Source organism: Heterodontus francisci, chromosome 27, assembly GCF_036365525.1.
Source record: "Heterodontus francisci isolate sHetFra1 chromosome 27, sHetFra1.hap1, whole genome shotgun sequence".
NCBI classification, from domain to species: domain Eukaryota; kingdom Metazoa; phylum Chordata; class Chondrichthyes; order Heterodontiformes; family Heterodontidae; genus Heterodontus; species Heterodontus francisci.
In genome coordinates, this window is record NC_090397.1 from 28,827,576 (window position 1) to 28,844,485 (window position 16,910).

Here is a 16,910-nt window from a genome sequence, read left to right on the forward strand (position 1 = left end):
CCACCCCCCACCTCAGCTCCAAAACACTGGAAGCAGCAAAGGGCCAAGTATACCCCAAACCCAAAGCATCGAGTGCAGTGAGGCACCCAACGCACCCCCAATTCCGGGAAGTCAGGAGTAGTGAAGCACCCAGCGCAACCCAACTCCGGGAAGCTGGGAGCAGCAAAATCCTCGATGAGGAACAGAGGGGAAAAGCGGCACAAGCAGAGATCACTCCACCCCCCCCCCCCCACCCCACCCGATGTCATCCCGGTGGAACAACACTCCCGTGGGGGACCAGGACAGTTTTCTCAGCCTTGCAACAGTTGATGAACACTATGGATATGCAGGAACATGCCCAAGGGTTGGTACTAGCACACAGACAACTGACTAGTAAGCAACACACAGTTTCAATGGTTCTAAAGATTTCCTCCATTTACATGTGTAGTGTTAAGGCCACTACACAATGTGTTTCAACCTTGGGGTTCCTTGCCAAGGTCAAAGTTGACCTGCTGTTTCTGCAGGACCGCAGAATATCGCACCTCAGCACCTATAGGTGCTCCGACAGAGGCAGGAGGAGTGCACTGTCTTTGTCTAGTTCCGCTTCTCTACAGGTCACAACATATTTAAATGTTCACTCAGTTACTGATACGGCCAGTTATATATTCTATTTTTATTTCAGAATAAAATCCACCAACTAGGTTTCTTTATTAAACAACAAAATCATCAATTTATTATAAAACAAGACACATTCAGTAAAGGTGCAAAGCATTAACACAGATTGTAATATAAAAGTTCCCTTCTAACTTAGCCCAACATACACACATTAAAGAAAAAGAGGGGTTTTCTCTGTAGAGATCACTTTACAAAAAAGACAAAATAATCCTTTGGCCAAATAGTTGTCAATTCTTGAAGGAAAAGGATAAGAAATGGAATGGTATCAGTTGTCCTGTTTTTGGCTTCCCAAATACGTATAGATGGCTGTCACTAGGATCTTTTTGGAGCAGTTCTCTTCAGACAATGTCAAGGATTAGACTGGCAGACTTTCCAGGAGAAATGCGGCATCAGGGGTTTCAGCTAAATTCTCCGTTTCTCAGAGAGGTGGAGAAAGGTGGTTGCTTCTCTCAGCAGACTGCACACCCAAGTGACTCAAAACAATATCCAAACTGAAATCAACTCTTGATCACCATAAATCTTGATATGTTCTCTGTAAACAACTCCTATAGTCAGGAGGCACCTGCTGTTTTAAAACTCACCAAAGGGAGTAGTTGAGGCAAATAGTGTAGAAATAGCAAGAGTTATGCTGATAGATGAGGAAGGATGGGAGGAGATTTGAGCAGTGAACTGTTTAGCCGGTTAGCCTGTTTCCGTGCTGTATACTCTATGCAATGACAAATGAGAAAGGCACCAACAGTTGGTATTTGATATTCAGCATATGGAAATGAAATAACAGTTCAGATGAGATTAACAAGTCTAAATTCTAACATTATACTACTACACTTCCAATAACCAGGCAAAAGTTATTCTGCCCACATTACCGGTGTCAAGAGCTCCACCTGAACCCATCCAAATGCTAGGAACATAGGAGCAGGCCATTCAGCCCATCGAGCCTGCCCTGCCATTTAGAAGATCATGGCTGATCTTCCACTCTGATGCCTTTTCCCCACACTATCATATCCCTTTATGTAATTGGTATTTAGAAATCTGTCAATCTCTGCTGTTGCTAAGTTTCAATCACTGGAGACGTGAATCTCACTCCCTTCGGAATTCGTTCAGGCTCCGACACCCAAAGTGGTGCAGGACCGGCTTACTCAATAACACCCCATTACAGCAGAGTATAACTAGCGGCCGGTCTGGCCTGGCCGGGTACCCACCTTCTGGAAGGGAAGGATGAAATACAAGCCGGAGGGATCCTTGATCTCATCGATCTGGTTGGAAGTGAAGGTTTTGAGACGAGCTGTCCTCGACCGGAACTGGCAGTTGGGCAAAACGCTGTAAGAAAGGGGGGAGAGGAAGAGATGAATGTCGGCGGCCTTCAGGCAGAGGAAGGAACGGCTGCAGGCCCAAGCCGGGGCCTCTATTTATCACGCACCTCACTCGCTTGTCGCTGAAACCGATCTTGGCCGTGTTCGCGCCGTTATCCAGCACCAAAGTCTCCATCACCGTATCACCATCACCGCCTGTCTCAGCGCAGCCGATCAACCGCCGTCTTCCTGTCCGCCCTCTTTATCATTCCCCACTCTTCAAAACATCGCTTTAAAGTTCCGGATAATCAGACGTTTGGTTGCTGTAGATTTAAAGTGACCCAGATGATGAAGCCAGTTTAACTTGACTTGGGTTTTTTTTAAAAAATAGGTTAATAGGTGGATCAAAATGAAGCATCTGTTATTTCTACTCATTTAACAGATCATCAAAATGATTTTCGCAGACTAGACAAGTTTGACCCTAAGCTAGGGTTGCCAACCCTCCAGGGTTAGCCTGGAGTCTCCAGCTTCTGAAGATTAATCTTCGTGATAGTGCAGCGAGCAACCATGGAGAAAAATCATAGGGGCATTTAAAAATTGTTTTTGTTCACTTATTAGTGATAAAATTATTGGAGATGTTTAAAAAAGGCTGTTTGATTGACTGTAAAATAATATCCAATTGGGTAATGAAGAGCCTTGTCGCTTTCCAATTGGCCTGAGGAGACAGTGGACCCTGAACAGGTATTTTGCATCGGTCTTCACCATAGAGGATATAAGTAACATCCCAGAAATAGCTGTAAGTCAGGAAATGGAAGGGAGGGAGGAACTCAAGAAAACTACAATCACCAGGGAAATGGTACTGAACAAATTGTTAGAGCTGCGGGCTGACATGTCCCCGGGTCTTGATGGAATTCGTCCTAAGTGGCTAGTGAGATAGTTGATGCGTTGTTTTTGATTTTCCAAAATTCCCTAGATTCAGGGAAGGTTCCATTAGATTGTAAAATAGCCAATGTAACTCCTTTATTCAAAAAGGGAGGGAGACAGAAAGGAGGAAACTACAGGCCAGTTAGCTTAACATCTGTCACAGGGAAAATGTTAGAAGCTATTATTAAAGATGCCAAAGCAGGGCACTTAGAAAAATTCAAGGTAATCAGGCAGGGTCAACATGGTTTTGTGAAAGGAAAATCATGTTCATAGAATCATAGAAAGTTTAAGGCACAGAAAGAGGCCACTCTGGCCCATCGTGTCTGTGCCGGCTGAAAAATGATCCACCTATTCTAATCCCACCTTCCAGCATTTGGTCCGTAGCCCTACAGCTTACGGCACTTGAGGTGCTATCTTTTGGATGAGATGTTAAATCCAGTCTGACCTTTCATAGGAGATTCCCAAGGCACTATTTTGAAGAAGAACAGGGGAGTTCTCCCTGGTGTCCTGGCAAATATTTATCTCTTAACCAACAGATTATCTGGCTATTATTATCATTGTTTGTGTGATCTTGTGTGCAAATTGGCTGCAGTGTTTCCTACATTACATCAGTGACTACACTTTAAATGTAATGTAAAGTGTTTTGGAGTATCCTGAGGTTTTGAAAAGTGCTAGATGAATGCAAGTCTTTCTGTCTTCTGTAGAAGTCTCTGGATCCTCTTAACACCTTCCCATCTTGAGTTGTCAATCCAACTGCCATTTTTCCCCATGTATGATACTTTTATAATTAATAAACAAAAGTGTTCAAAGATAATTACAATAACACAATTTTTAATGCCCCTATAATATTTTCTCCTGCATTGCTCCCAGCTGTGTCCTGGAGATTAATCCTTTATCAGGGCAATACTGGAGTGTTGGCAAATCTAATAGCTAGCTATAACAATCCTAACCACTCACTCACCTGGCTTGTTCCCATTGACCTTGCCTGTCTAAGATACTGTGGACCTTATTTCCCTTGCTGGTCTCTGGTCTATCACTGATCATCTAGTGCTGCCATTGGTTGTGCAATTGATGACGCAAGAATGGGAACTGGTAATTCCAGGACATATAGAAGGAACTCGGCAAGGAGAAAATTATTACATTGTCCCCCAGAGCACTTAAGCTTCAGCACCATCTACTGCCATAACAGAACATAGGATACTGAGCTGGAAGTGAGGGGATTTGGAGCAGGAAGATTACAACTCTGCTGTAAGATTAACAAATGACAAGACTCTCCTCCATAAAACAAGCTGACATTTGAAATTAAGGCTAGTTAAAAAGAGAAGCCTTACCTTAGAAACATCTAACAGGCCGAGTTCTACAGTAAAGATAGAAAAGATCTTTGAGAAGGAGAAGCTTTCAGAATTTGACCAACATGAAAAGAGAAATGGATAGCAGCACAGGTGGAAAAGTAAGTTACTATCCATTCCTAAAACTTAAGAACTCAAGAATGGGACAGAGAACCATCATTTGTGGAGAGACCTGAAAGCATGGTTACATGCTGCACACCACCAGTGGAGCTACCTCACTAGTCCACATTAAATAAACCATGGTCACAATAACAGAGCAGAACAGAGAAAACGACTTTGGCCAGTAATCATCAAAATGGAGCTATTGCCGCAACTGAAACCCCTAGATTGTATCATTGTTATTGACAAAGTATTCTCATTTGAAAGTTTATTTTCTTTTGAGGAGGAAGATATACTGATATTAGTATAACTTTATATTTGTAGTTAAATAGAGCAAATTCCTTGAATATCTCCTGTGACCCGGAAGTTTGTATGATTAGCAGATGCATGGTGTTATTGTAGATGGCTGAGCTATGAAGAGCATGTTTCAAACGTTTCTATTTGAACTTGATAGCAAATGCTGCATTCTGTAATCATACATTTTAACCAAGTGTGTGGTATCTTGAGTATTTGTTGAAGTGGCCAGTAGGTTTGCCAACACTAGCTGGATATATTCCTGTAGGTGTCATCACATGACTTCTAACTGCGCCAGCCCCCATACTCCTGCCATTGGTCACCCAACGTGCCCATCGTTGTGGCGCACCACCTTTCCACACCAATTGGAAAGCAAACAGACTCTTCATTACCCGATCAGATGATTCTTGTGAATCCAACAGCCAATTTTCCCCATGTATGATACTTTTATAACTAATAAACAAAAGTGTTCAAAGATAACTACAAAAACACAATTTTTAATGCCGCAATAATTTTTTCTCCTGCATTGCTCACAGCAATGTCCTGGAGATTAATCTTTAATCAAGTGTTTGCAAATCTAATGGCTAGCTACAACAATCCTAACCGCTCACTGCTCCTGGCTTGTTCCCATTGACCTTGCCTGCCTAAGATACTGTGGACGTTCTTTCCCTTGCTGGTCTCTGCTCTCTCATCGATTGTTCTAGTGCTGCCATTGTTGTGCAATCGATGATGCAAGAATGGGAACTGTTAATTCCAGGACATATAGAATGAACCAGGCAAGGATCAAATTATTACATTGTCCTCAGGGCAAGCTTCAGCACCATCTACTGCCACAACAGAACACAGGATACTGAGTTGGAAGTGAGGGGATTTAGAGCAGGAAGATTACAACTCATTCAGGAGTATTCAGATCCATCTGTGTGTGGTTAGTACTGAGATATAGATTAAGATAATAGAGTGATAAACGAGTGCAGGAGAGCGCAGGGCAATAGGACCCAGCCATGAGTAGATAAGCATGTGCCTCCGGAATGAGCTACACCACTATCACATAACACAGTATAGCAAGCGGTATCTGAGGATTAGAATCAGTTCATTATAGACCTGTGTATATATAGCACTATTTTTTTTCATGATAAGGTGCCACATTAAAGGTTATTGCGGAAAATAAAAGCTCATGGTGCAGGGGGTAACATATTGGTTTGGATAGTAGATTGGCTAGCTACAGGAAACAGAGAGTAGGCATAAATGGATCATTTTCTGGTTGGCAAGATGCAATGAGTGGTGTGCTACAGGGTTCAGTGCTGGGGCCTCAACCTTTTACAATTTATATAAATGACTTGGATGAAAGGACCAAAGGCATGGATGGTAAATTTGTTGATGACACAAAGATAGGTAGGAAAGTAAATTGTGAAGAGGACATAAGGAGGCTGCAAAGGGTTATAGAGAGGTTAAGTGAGTGGGCAAAGACCTGGCAAATGGAGTATAATGTGGGAAAATGTGAAATTGTCCATTTTGGCAGGAAGAATAAAAAAGAAGCTATTATCTAAATGGTGAAAGATTGCAGAGCTCTGAGATGCAGTGGGATCTGGGTGTCCTAGTGCATGAATTGCAAAAGCTTAGTATGCAGGTACAGCAAGTAATTAGGAAAGCTAATAGAATGTTATTGTTTATTGCGAAGGAAATTGAATACAAAAGTAGGGAGGTTATGCTTCAGCTATACAGGGCATTGGGGAGACCACATCTGGAGTACTGTGTACATTATTGATCTCCTTATTTAAAGAAGGATGTAAATGAGTTGGAAGCAGTTCAGAAAAAGTTTACTAGACTAATACCTGGAATGGGCGAGCTGTCTGATGAGGAAAGGTTGGACAGACTAGGCTTGTATCTGCTGGAGTTTAGAAGAGTAAGAGATGACCTGATTTTAACATATAAGATCCTGAGGGGTCTTGACAAGGTGGATGTGGAAAGGATGTTTCCTCTTGTGGGAGAATCTAGAACTAGGGGGTCACAATTTAAAAATAAGGGGTTGCCCATTTAGGACAGAGATGAGGAGAATTTCTTTCTCTCAGAGGGTCGTAAGTCTTTGGAACTCTCTTCCTCAAAAGGCAGTGGAAGCAGAGTCTTTGAATATTTTTAAGACAGAGGTAGATAGATTCTTGATAAGCAAGTGGGTGAAAGGTTATTGGGGGTAGGCGGGAATGTAGAGTTGAGGTTACAATCAGATCAGCCATGATCCTGTTGAATGGCAGAGTAGGCTTGAGGGGCTAAGTGACCTACTCCTGCTCCTAATTCATATGTTTGTATATGAGAAGCTGTTTGAAGCCATTTGAAAGTAGCGTTATAAGCAGGATCGCATTTAGAGGCTCTTTGCAGTGACCGTCTGCTTTTTAGGGCGGCACAGTGGCACAGTGGTTAGCACCGCAGCCTCACAGCTCCAGCGACCCGGGTTCCGTTCTGGGTACTGCCTGTGTGGAGTTTGCAAGCCCTCCTTGTGACTGCGTGGGTTTCCGCCGGGTGCTCCAGTTTCCTCCCACAGCCAAAGACTTGCAGGTTGATAGGTCAATTGGCTATTATAAATTGCCCCTAGTGTAGGTAGGTGGTAGGAGAATGGTGGGGATGTGGTAGGGAATATGGGATTAATGTAGGATTAGTATAAATGGGTGGTTGATGGTCGGCACAGACTCGGTGGGCTGAAGGGCCTGTTTCAGTGCTGTATCTCTCTATGACAACACTTAGAAAAGTATGATCAATGCTTGGAAACACATTGGCTAACAGTCTAATAAGTGAGACTGCAATCTTCTACCTCAGTGGCATGAAGTCAGACTAATGAAGGGTCTGTTTCACCCCGGGATACAGAGTAGCACAGGAAGCACCATATTAACAATATGTGTCGGTTTGCCACAGAAAAAGCCACCTGTCCTATTTGCACAGACTCCACCAGTCCTGCAATTTCTTCTCTCTAATGTGTCTTTATTTCTACAGAAAGATATAAGGGAAAACAGCCAGGTTTCTTTGTAGTCTGTAATGCAAGTGAAAATATTCTATTAAAACTGTTGGCTTATTGTTTTATTACATGGCTTTCACTTGTGCTATGGACCTTGTAACGGAAACCACACCTGCCAAAATGAGATATTAATTTTGTCATATGGAACATTATTTTTGAACTGTTACTGGACTTGAAAAAACTTGTTTAAAAAGACCACAACAGTGGCTGAAAACATGGCTGCACATTTGCATTCTAAAAGACAGTTGCATGAAGAAGACAATGGGAGTATTCCCTGATTCAATTAGCAAGATGGATTTTATCCATAGTGATGATCAAGAAACATTGAGAGTCATTGAGCCAGCATCCAACCCCCCCACTGACAGTGTCTGTTGAGCTTGAAGAAATCCACATTTCGCAGGCAAGGTGCTCTAAACAACATGACTAACCTACTGGCCAACCTGGGGTTTTTTTGAATTATGTCTGATACAGAACAGTTTTGGAAGAGACTGCAACTGAACTTCAAGATGAGAGCATCCCTCCCTCTCGCACAAAGTTCCAGGGACCCACGGAAGTAACTTAAGCCTCAAGACAGAAGACCAGCGAAACAAGTTTGAAAGTGTGCACTGGGCCCCAACGAGAACTGCAAGACTTAACTTCAATCAAAGACTTTACATCCAATCCAAAACCAGTAACTGAACTCCAGCTATTACTTCAAACCTTTCCCCTTCTTTCTCTGCGTTAACTCTGCTTCTGTCTCCATAGATGCTGCCAGACCTGCTGAGTATTTCCAGCATTTCTTGTTTTTATCCCTTCTTTCTCCTCCTCTGTCTCTATTTGTGTGTTTATCGCATATGCATGCTAGCGTTGTGTATTTTTAGTAGTTTTAACTGAATTAGAGTTTTAAGGTTAATAAACTTACACCTTGTTTAAATCTGAAAAAACCTGTCTAGTTGATTTCTTTGCTATTACAATTAGAGAGCAGTAAGCAAGGACTCACTGAGAGGGAAGCTAAAGCACAGTGTTTTAAAAAGTTAAACCCTGTTACATCCAAACCAGGAAGAGGCTGAGAGGAGAGCCCTAGACCCCTTCCTCACCTGGTCGTAACAACCTCTATAGCCTCAACATCATATAATTTTGTATTGCTTTTTTTCAGTTTCAGTCAGCTTGCAACTTATAACCATGTTTCCGTTAATAGCAGGAGGCAATGCTCGGCTTCCAACTGAAAACCTCATGGACAGGATTTGCCCAATGCATTCAATGATGCTGGTGTGGATTGTTAACTAGAATGCATTAGTGTGAGGACCAGGAACACTGACGTTTCCTCAGCTGAAACATAGTAAGTTCCACAAGACTACAACACATGGTTCAATCACTGGGTTAAAAGTTCTAGTGCTTAAATTATTAAACTAACAACTCTCCGTGGAATAGAAACAGCAGCTGGTGAATGAGATCTCTGTCCTGTTCGAAGGTGCAGATTGGGTTGATTTGTGTAAAAATATAACCATATACGTTTTCCAGTTGACATCTATTTGACTATATATATATTTAGAATTGGTATGAATAGTAAAGGTATTTTTCCAACTTTAAAAAGTATAGTCAATAAACAGTTGAATTTAACAAAGCTAGCAGTTAGTAAAGGACCATAGGAAGGTAATTTAACATCTGATAAGCACCAATTTTGCAATTATATTCATCAGCTGGTCAATGAGACAGAGCGTTATTGGAAGGCCATAGGAAAGGATACTGAAAGATTAGAATTGTATTCCATATAAGGTATACTGTTGTGTGTGTAAGAAACAGTAAAGTAAATCACCATATAACATTATTTAAAGGGTCCTGAAATTGAGTAGAATAATGAAGAAGAAAATTATATTAATAGGCCATTAACTAGAAAAGGTAATACCGATAAAAGAAAGTCTTAGCAGACAAGAGAAGTTGTTTAAGATTTCAAAGGGTAATTTGAAAAATATACAAGAGACTCTCAGAGCATGACATGAAAACAAAAGCAGTTAACATAGGACAAAAAAGCTGCAGATGTTAGAAACCTGAAATAAAACAGTAAGTATGGAAACTTTCAGCAGATCTGGCAGCATCTGTGGAAAAAGGAGAAAGATTAGTATTTCAGATCTTATGACTCTTCATCAGAACTGGGAATTGTTGTAGAAGAATGGCTCATAAGGAGGAACAGAGCAAGGGAAAAGGTTTGGCAGGGGTGGGAATAGCAGGGGAAAATGGCCACATCCAGAAGATAAAAGAAAGAATGATCTGTTAAGTGAAATGGAGAACAGGAGATGATTAAATTACTTCAATGTGAAAGAAAATTAGACAGAGTACAAATCGGACTGCTGATTTGCTATTGTTTGTTTTGCTATCTCCCAGGATGAATTATACCCCACATACCTTCTGTCAGGGGATGATGTAGTGCTGTGCAAGATAATTGGCATCAGTGTGTGGTTAGAAAGAAGTGTAAAAACTATATATTTAACATCTGAATGGGCTTTGGAGAATACATGAACTGTCTAGCAAAAATATTCTGCATCTGACGCCGGTGGGGTCCTTCTTTAAATATAGAGATGGGGGATCTGATGCCATCATAGGGCCGACCTACTATTTTAGCTGGAGGCCTGAGCAGGAAAGCCATTCCCTCCAGGTCCACCTAGCAGGAAAAAGAGTGAGGGTCGAATAGGCAATTTGTAAAAGCTTTTCTTTGAACTTTTTTTGTGGGGCCAGGACAGGGCAGGAAAATTTAAGGCTTTCCTGTCCCAGGCTCCCCCGCCCCCCACCCTCATCCTTGATCACAAGACCCTTTTGAAACCCCCTCCCCGTGATTTACTCTTAAAAGTTGACACAGCCTCTGCTTCAATCACTAACTCCAGTAATGCATTCCACAGCTCACAACAGTTCTCTTTTTTTTAAAAGAAGTTTCTCCTTCTGTTGCATTTAATCTTATATCTATATCCCTTCATTTTAGACCCCTCAACCACTGGAAACTGTCTGTTTCAATATACCATGCCCCATCCCTTCATATTTTACATACCTCTATCAAATCACCCTATCATTTCAGCAGGTCTGGCAGCATCTGTGGAGAGAGAAGCAGAGTTAACGTTTCAGGTCAGTGACCCTTCATCAAACAGAAGCAAGCTTGAGGAACAGCATCTCATTTACCGATTAGGCACACTACAGTCTGCCGGACTGACCATTGAGTTCAATCATTTCAGAGCATGACAGCCCCCCATTTTACTTTTATTTTTAGTTCTTTTTTCTTTTTTATATATTTTGTGTTTATTTTATTTTATCTTAATTTGTTCAGTTTGCCTACCCACTTTTCTCATGTTTGTACTTGTGGCTGTTCAGTTTTCAGTTCGTTAACACCCTATCTTGTCTTTCAACACACCATTAACATATTGTTTGCCTTTGCTCCATAACCTTCTGGTCGGTTATTCTCGGCGACCTTGTCCTATCTACGCCTTCTGCTTTGTTATCTCTTGCCCCACCCCCCTTTACTTGCTTAAAACCTTTTACATTTCTAATATATGCTAGTTCTGATGAAGGGTCACTGACCTGAAACGTTAACTCTGCTTCTCTCTCCACAGATGCTGCCAGACCTGCTGAGTATTTCCAGCATTTCTTGTTTTTATTTCAGATTTCCAGCATCTGCAGTATTTTGCTTTTATTTTACCCTATCATTTCATCTGTTCTATGAAACAGTCACAATTTTTCAAACGTCTTCAAATTTGTATTTGCTCAGTCAAGCATCATTGAGTCAGTCTGTGAAGTACTCTTCCTATTGCCACAATATCCTTCCTTTTGAGTGGTGTCCCAAAGTGCTTGCAGTACTGCACCATGTTATTAACATAGTTTTATATAGATTTGCCATTCCTTCTTGACTTTTAAATAAATAAAATATTTGCCATTCCTTCTTAACTTTTATACCATGCACTTCTTGCCATAACACCCAGTATTCCATTAGATTTTTATGGCCTTATCCACTGGAGATGTTGCTTTTAATGTGAACCTGAACCACTAACTTCTTCTGCACATCACCTAGTCTTCCTCATTCAAAGTATAAATATTATTTTTTTAACCATAAATGTACCACCTTGCACTTACTGACATTGAATCTATTTACTTATCCAAACATATTTTCTTGCAGCTTTCTTTGGTCCTCAGAATTAGTTATTATGCCTCAGAACTTAGTATCATCTACGAGCTTGAACACCATTGCCTCTAACCCTTCGTTCAAAACTGTGTATACGCAGTGAACAGAGTGGTTCCAGAACCAAACCACATTGGACACTGCTACCCATTCCCAACACTCTGAAAACTTGGTTTCCTCCCTTCTAACCATTTTTAAATACAATTTTCCACCCTTGCTCCTAATTCCGCAATACTTTCCAGTGTATTACCTTTCCAAAGGCTTTCTGAAAATCCAAGTATACCACATTCATTGCATTTTCACGCATCCACATTATCTGTCACCTTCTCAGAATTCTATCAGATTTGTAAAGCACAATCTTCCTTTTTGAAATCCATATTGGCTGCATCTAATAATTTTCTCTCCATCCTGATATATAGAAACATCTTTAATTAAAGATTCCACTGATAATTACCCAGGTTGGCTCTCTGATCAAACTGAGAAACTGATCCTAGCCCATTGTTGCAGCTTGCAGCAGACCAATTGAGCAAGTCTCTCATCTTGATTCCATTCTCTCCCTTCGACCACTAATAATGCTTCGCATTTCTACTGTCCCTTACCTTTTATGTGATCCCACAGACTCCCTTTATCTTTTCATTTAAAACTCTTTCAGGAAAGTCATGCACAAGTTCTCCTGTTAATATCGGTAAAAATCAGTACCCCTATCCTACAGCACAATAGTAGGTCTACAAAAATGTTACAAAGAAACCACTGATGGTAAGATATGTACACAGCTGTAAATAAATTGGTACTAATACAAGGGCCCTAAAACAGCTGCCACCAGTGTTTTTAAAAGAACCTTACACATTGCTATCTGCTTAGCACCACTTTCCTCCAGCTGCAAGGGACGTGAAAAAAAACAAGACCTGTATTGAGAGGAGTGTATGCAAACTTCTATTTTTAGTAATAGGTGTTGTGTGGCTTCGTATCCCAGTGCCATCAAAGGGTGGCAGTACAGCAGAAGACTCTCAAATACCTCAACTGACCTGAACCGTTAACTCTGCTTCTCTCTCCACAGATGCTGCCAGACCTGCTGAGTTTTTCCAGCTGTTTTTATTTCAGATTTCCAGCATCCGCAGTATTTTGCTTTTATTCTCTCAAATAAACCCTTGAATTAATTTAAAATGAATATTTCAGAATTTAACGACTGTCAGCTGGAAGTTTGTGTTCATGGTGCAGCGATAAAAACAGGACATTTGCATCCCGAATAGATGGGTACAAATTGTACAGTTCCTCCGATGGGTTTGCATTTTTGTTATAATTCAACGTTTCTTGATCAGTGCATGTGTGAACTTTAAGTGAGTAACTGTTCTGTGTGACTAATATTGGAGTGACAGTGCCTAAGTAGTGGTTGATGGAGTAGTAACGGCAGACAGGCAATGGTAACGTTTGCAGAGTGCTGGGGGGAGGAGGGGAATGAAACAGCGCCAAGCGGCAGCTCCGCAGGAGGACTGTGTAGCGTTTGTCGGTTCCCATGGAGACAGCCCAGCCCGGGCTATCACGTGACGCCGCTTCCCCTAGCAACAAAGTAAAGGTCTGCAGGTTCTACGTCACATCCGTCAACAAACAGGTCGAGCTCCTGAGTGAGGGCATCAGGAGGGGGAGGGCTGGCGGCAGCTGCAGGGACAAGGCTACATTTGTGGCAATATCATAGCGGCTTTACCGGACGGAACGCACTGTGAAAACAACATTAGCGGCTGTTGAAGCTTCTAGCCGCCAGGTAAGGTTGAAGATGTGCAGAGGGTGAGTCTCGGTGACTGTTTTCCCCCCCCACCCCCCGGGCGGAGTGGAGTCGCCGGGACCCTGCGGCGACAGGAGCGGGGCAGCAGGCTGGCGGAGCCCCTTTAACCGGGAGCGAGCCTGGTCCCCGGATCGGCACCGTCCGCTCTGCTCACCTGCCACGACTGGCATTCGGGCCTCGGTTCCTCTCCGCCTGGTTGCCCAACTTTGACACTGTTTATGCCCGGACTGCGCACTTTAAATTGCTGATAAACGAGGGGGTTTTGTTCGGGTGAGACTCTGTTTGGAAAGGGTCAAATTCCCCCTCCCGTGTAGACCGGGTGGGCTCGGGTTAGTGGCTGGGCTCTTCGCCTTGCCCTGTTTGTGCAGCTGCTGATTTTTTTTTTCTTGCTTGTTGTGGTCGCTCTGATCACATGAGTGCCTGCATGACGTGGGAAGAGGAGCTTTACGGCTGAGCATCAACTCGCCAAAGCCAGCCATCTATGGCCGTGTTGTTGAACCGAGTGCAGGAAGCAGCCTCCTGAGAGCTGGCATTGCAGGGAACTCACTCATTCCGTCACTGACCATTCTCATTCCTCCGGCTACTCCAGGGTTTGTCGCTGTAATTCCGGTTTGCCTCCTGTATTTGTAAACAGCCTTTGTAGTAGTTTGTACACGAGTACTTGCTGAACTGCAGCTGTCTGAAGTTTGTTTTTTGAGTATCAACCATAAAGGTCACGCATGAGCTGGTGAAAGCAATCATATATTGGCTGAAAGGACTGCTGTGTGATTTAGTGCTAAGTGTATATTCCTTATTCAAAACCGCATACAGTTACTTGGTACTTAAAACCAGGGGTCGGGGTGTGTTGTTACTGGGATTTTGATGAAATATAGTGATGGACATGTTTCCTGTAGGGTTGCACTGAGGGTCAAGACCAAGTGTGGTTTTCAGGTTAGGCGTGATGCGTGGGTGGGGGGATAATCAGACAAGGGTGTACAAACATAATTCAGCCCTCATTTTAAAGTCAGACATTATGTCCTTATTTTAATATTTATTATAAATTCATATGACCACGTTTGTTATATAAGCGTATCTTGTAATTGTACGCTCCTGCCAGTAGCTGCACTGCAGCACTTTCACTAGGGGAGGGTCTAGTTGCAGAACGACGTTTTCATAGGCAGTTAAATATGTGACCATGAGAATCCATAAGGAAAAGTGTTGAGAGGAAGTGCGTGCAGATGCCAGAAGTTTAATCTGACTGACCGGTTCAGTTTCTGCAGCATAGATTGTGTACTATGAAATCAATTCTAGAAAGTAATGAACAAACACTTCAATCGCATAATTCTGCAGTTGAAATTAGCGGAGATAAAGATGTCTAGGGAAAAGACTGGTATGCAGAAAGACTATTAGGAAATTGTGTTGGGATATCAATGGACACGTTTGATTTACTGTATTTTAAGCATTCTCAGAAACATCAGATTCTTCTTTCTTCTTTGGCCTCCTTGTCTCGCGAGACAATGGATACGCGTCTGGAGGTGGTCAGTGGTTTGTGGAGCAGCGCCTGGAGTGGCTATAAAGGCCAATTCTAGAGTGACAGACTCTTCCACAGGTGCTGCAGATAAAATTGGTTGTCGGGGCTGTTAGACAGTTGGCTCTCCCCTTGCGCTTCTGTCTTTTTTCCTGCCAACTGCTAAGTCTCTTTGACTCGCCACACTTTAGCCCCGCCTTTATGGCTGCCCGCAAGCTCTGGCGATCGCTGGTAACTGACTCCCACGACTTGTGATCAATGTCACAGGACTTCATGTCACGTTTGCAGACTTTAAAGCGGAGACATGGACAGCCGGTGGGTCTGATACCAGTGACGAGCTCGCTGTACAATGTGTCTTTGGGGATCCTGCCATCTTCCATGCGGCTCACATGGCAAAGCCATCTCCAGCACTGCTGGCTCAGTAGTGTGTATATGCTGGGGATGTTGGCCGTCTCGAGGACTTCTGTGTTGGAGATACAGTCCTGCCACCTGATGCCAAGGATTCTCCGGAGGCAGCGAAGATGGAATGAATTGAGACGTTGCTCTTGGCTGACATACGTTGTCCAGGCCTCGCTGCCGTAGAGCAAGGTACTGAGGACACAGGCTTGATACGCTCGGACCTTTGTGTTCCGTGTCAGTGCGCCATTTTCCCACACACTCTTGGCCAGTTCTGGACATAGCAGTGGAAGCCTTTTCCATGCGCTTGTTGATTTCTGCAGTGAGAGAAAGGTTACTGGTGATAGTTGAGCCTCGGTAGGTGAACCCTTGAACCACTTCCAGAGCGTGGTCGCCGATATTGTTGGATGGAGCATTTCTGACCTCCTGCCCCATGATGTTTGTTTTCTTGAGGCTTATAGGCCAAATTCATTGCAGGCAGCCGCAATCCTGTCGATGAGTCTCTGCAGACACTCTTCAGTGTGAGATGTTAATGCAGCATCGTCAGCAAAGAGAAGTTCCCTGTTGAGGACTTTCTGTACTTTGGTCTTCGCTCTTAAACAGGCAAGGTTGAAAAACCTGCCACCTGATCTTGTGCAGAGGAAAATTCCTTCTTCTGAAGACTTGAACGCATGTGAGAGCAGCAGGGAGAAGAAGATCCCAAACAGTGTAGGTGCGAGAACACAGCCCTGTTTCACGCCACTCAGGATAGGAAAGGGGTCTGATGAGGCACCGCTATGCTGAATTGTGCCTTTCATATTGTCATGGAATGAGGTGAGGATACTTAGTAGCTTTGGTGGACAGCCGATCTTTTCTAGTAGTCTGAAGAGACCACGTCTGCTGACGAGGTCAAAGGCTTTGGTGAGATCAATGAAAGCAACGTAGAGGGGCATCAGTAGTTCACGGCATTTCTCCTGTAGCTGGCGAAGGGAGAACAGCATGTCAATGGTCGATCTCTGCACGAAAGCCACACTATGCCTCAGGGTAGACACGCTTAGCCAGCTTCTGGAGCCTGTTTAAAGCGACTCAAGCGAAGACTTTCCCCACTGTGCTGAGCAGGGAGATTCCACGGTAGTTGTTGCGGTCACCCTTGTTCTTATAGAGGGTGATGATATTGGCATCGCGCATGTCCTGTGGTACTGCTCCCTCATCCCAACACAGGCAAAGCAGTTCGTACAGTGCTGAAAGTATAGCAGGCTTGGCACTCTTGATTATTTCAGATTACGAGCCTGATAATCCCAGAATTAGAATAGGAAACTGTCAAACCCTTTTTAACTGGGTTTCATCTTTCATCGTGACCTACAGATAGTCTATTACCCTAAACTGTTGCTGCTCCTTGACTTGAGACATGTGATGGCTTGTCTCATGGCACCTCTTAAAAGATAGGGAGAAAGTCAGTGGATGGCCCATAAAACCAGAAAGATTCCAAGTTTGATT

General features: G+C 43.0%; 2 protein-coding genes across 7 annotated transcripts in view; one reads left to right on the top strand and one right to left on the bottom strand.

The window, feature by feature from the left end:
- Positions 1 to 13,922, bottom strand: part of actr6 (actin related protein 6) — a 59,356-nt gene extending 45,434 nt beyond the window's left edge. Inside the window, exons 1-4 of one of the 3 annotated variants that reach the window (XM_068059042.1) lie at positions 13,686 to 13,922; positions 10,633 to 10,674; positions 2,072 to 2,266; positions 1,854 to 1,971 (exon numbers count right to left, since the gene is read on the bottom strand). In XM_068059042.1, coding sequence (XP_067915143.1) covers positions 1,854 to 1,971; positions 2,072 to 2,139 — 186 coding nt within the window. In that variant the 5' untranslated portion in view covers positions 2,140 to 2,266; positions 10,633 to 10,674; positions 13,686 to 13,922. Of the gene's footprint in view, positions 1 to 1,853; positions 1,972 to 2,071; positions 2,396 to 10,632; positions 10,675 to 13,685 lie in introns of those variants that run through there. The other 2 variants (XM_068059044.1, XM_068059043.1) reach the window with 2 other exon arrangements.
- Positions 13,351 to 16,910, top strand: part of tcp11l2 (t-complex 11, testis-specific-like 2) — a 34,660-nt gene continuing 31,100 nt past the window's right edge. For 2 of the 4 annotated variants that reach the window (XM_068059038.1, XM_068059041.1), the window contains exon 1: positions 13,351 to 13,510. The gene's annotated coding sequence lies outside the window, so the exon portion shown is untranslated. Of the gene's footprint in view, positions 13,511 to 13,595; positions 13,802 to 13,952; positions 14,122 to 16,910 lie in introns of those variants that run through there. The other 2 variants (XM_068059039.1, XM_068059040.1) reach the window with 2 other exon arrangements.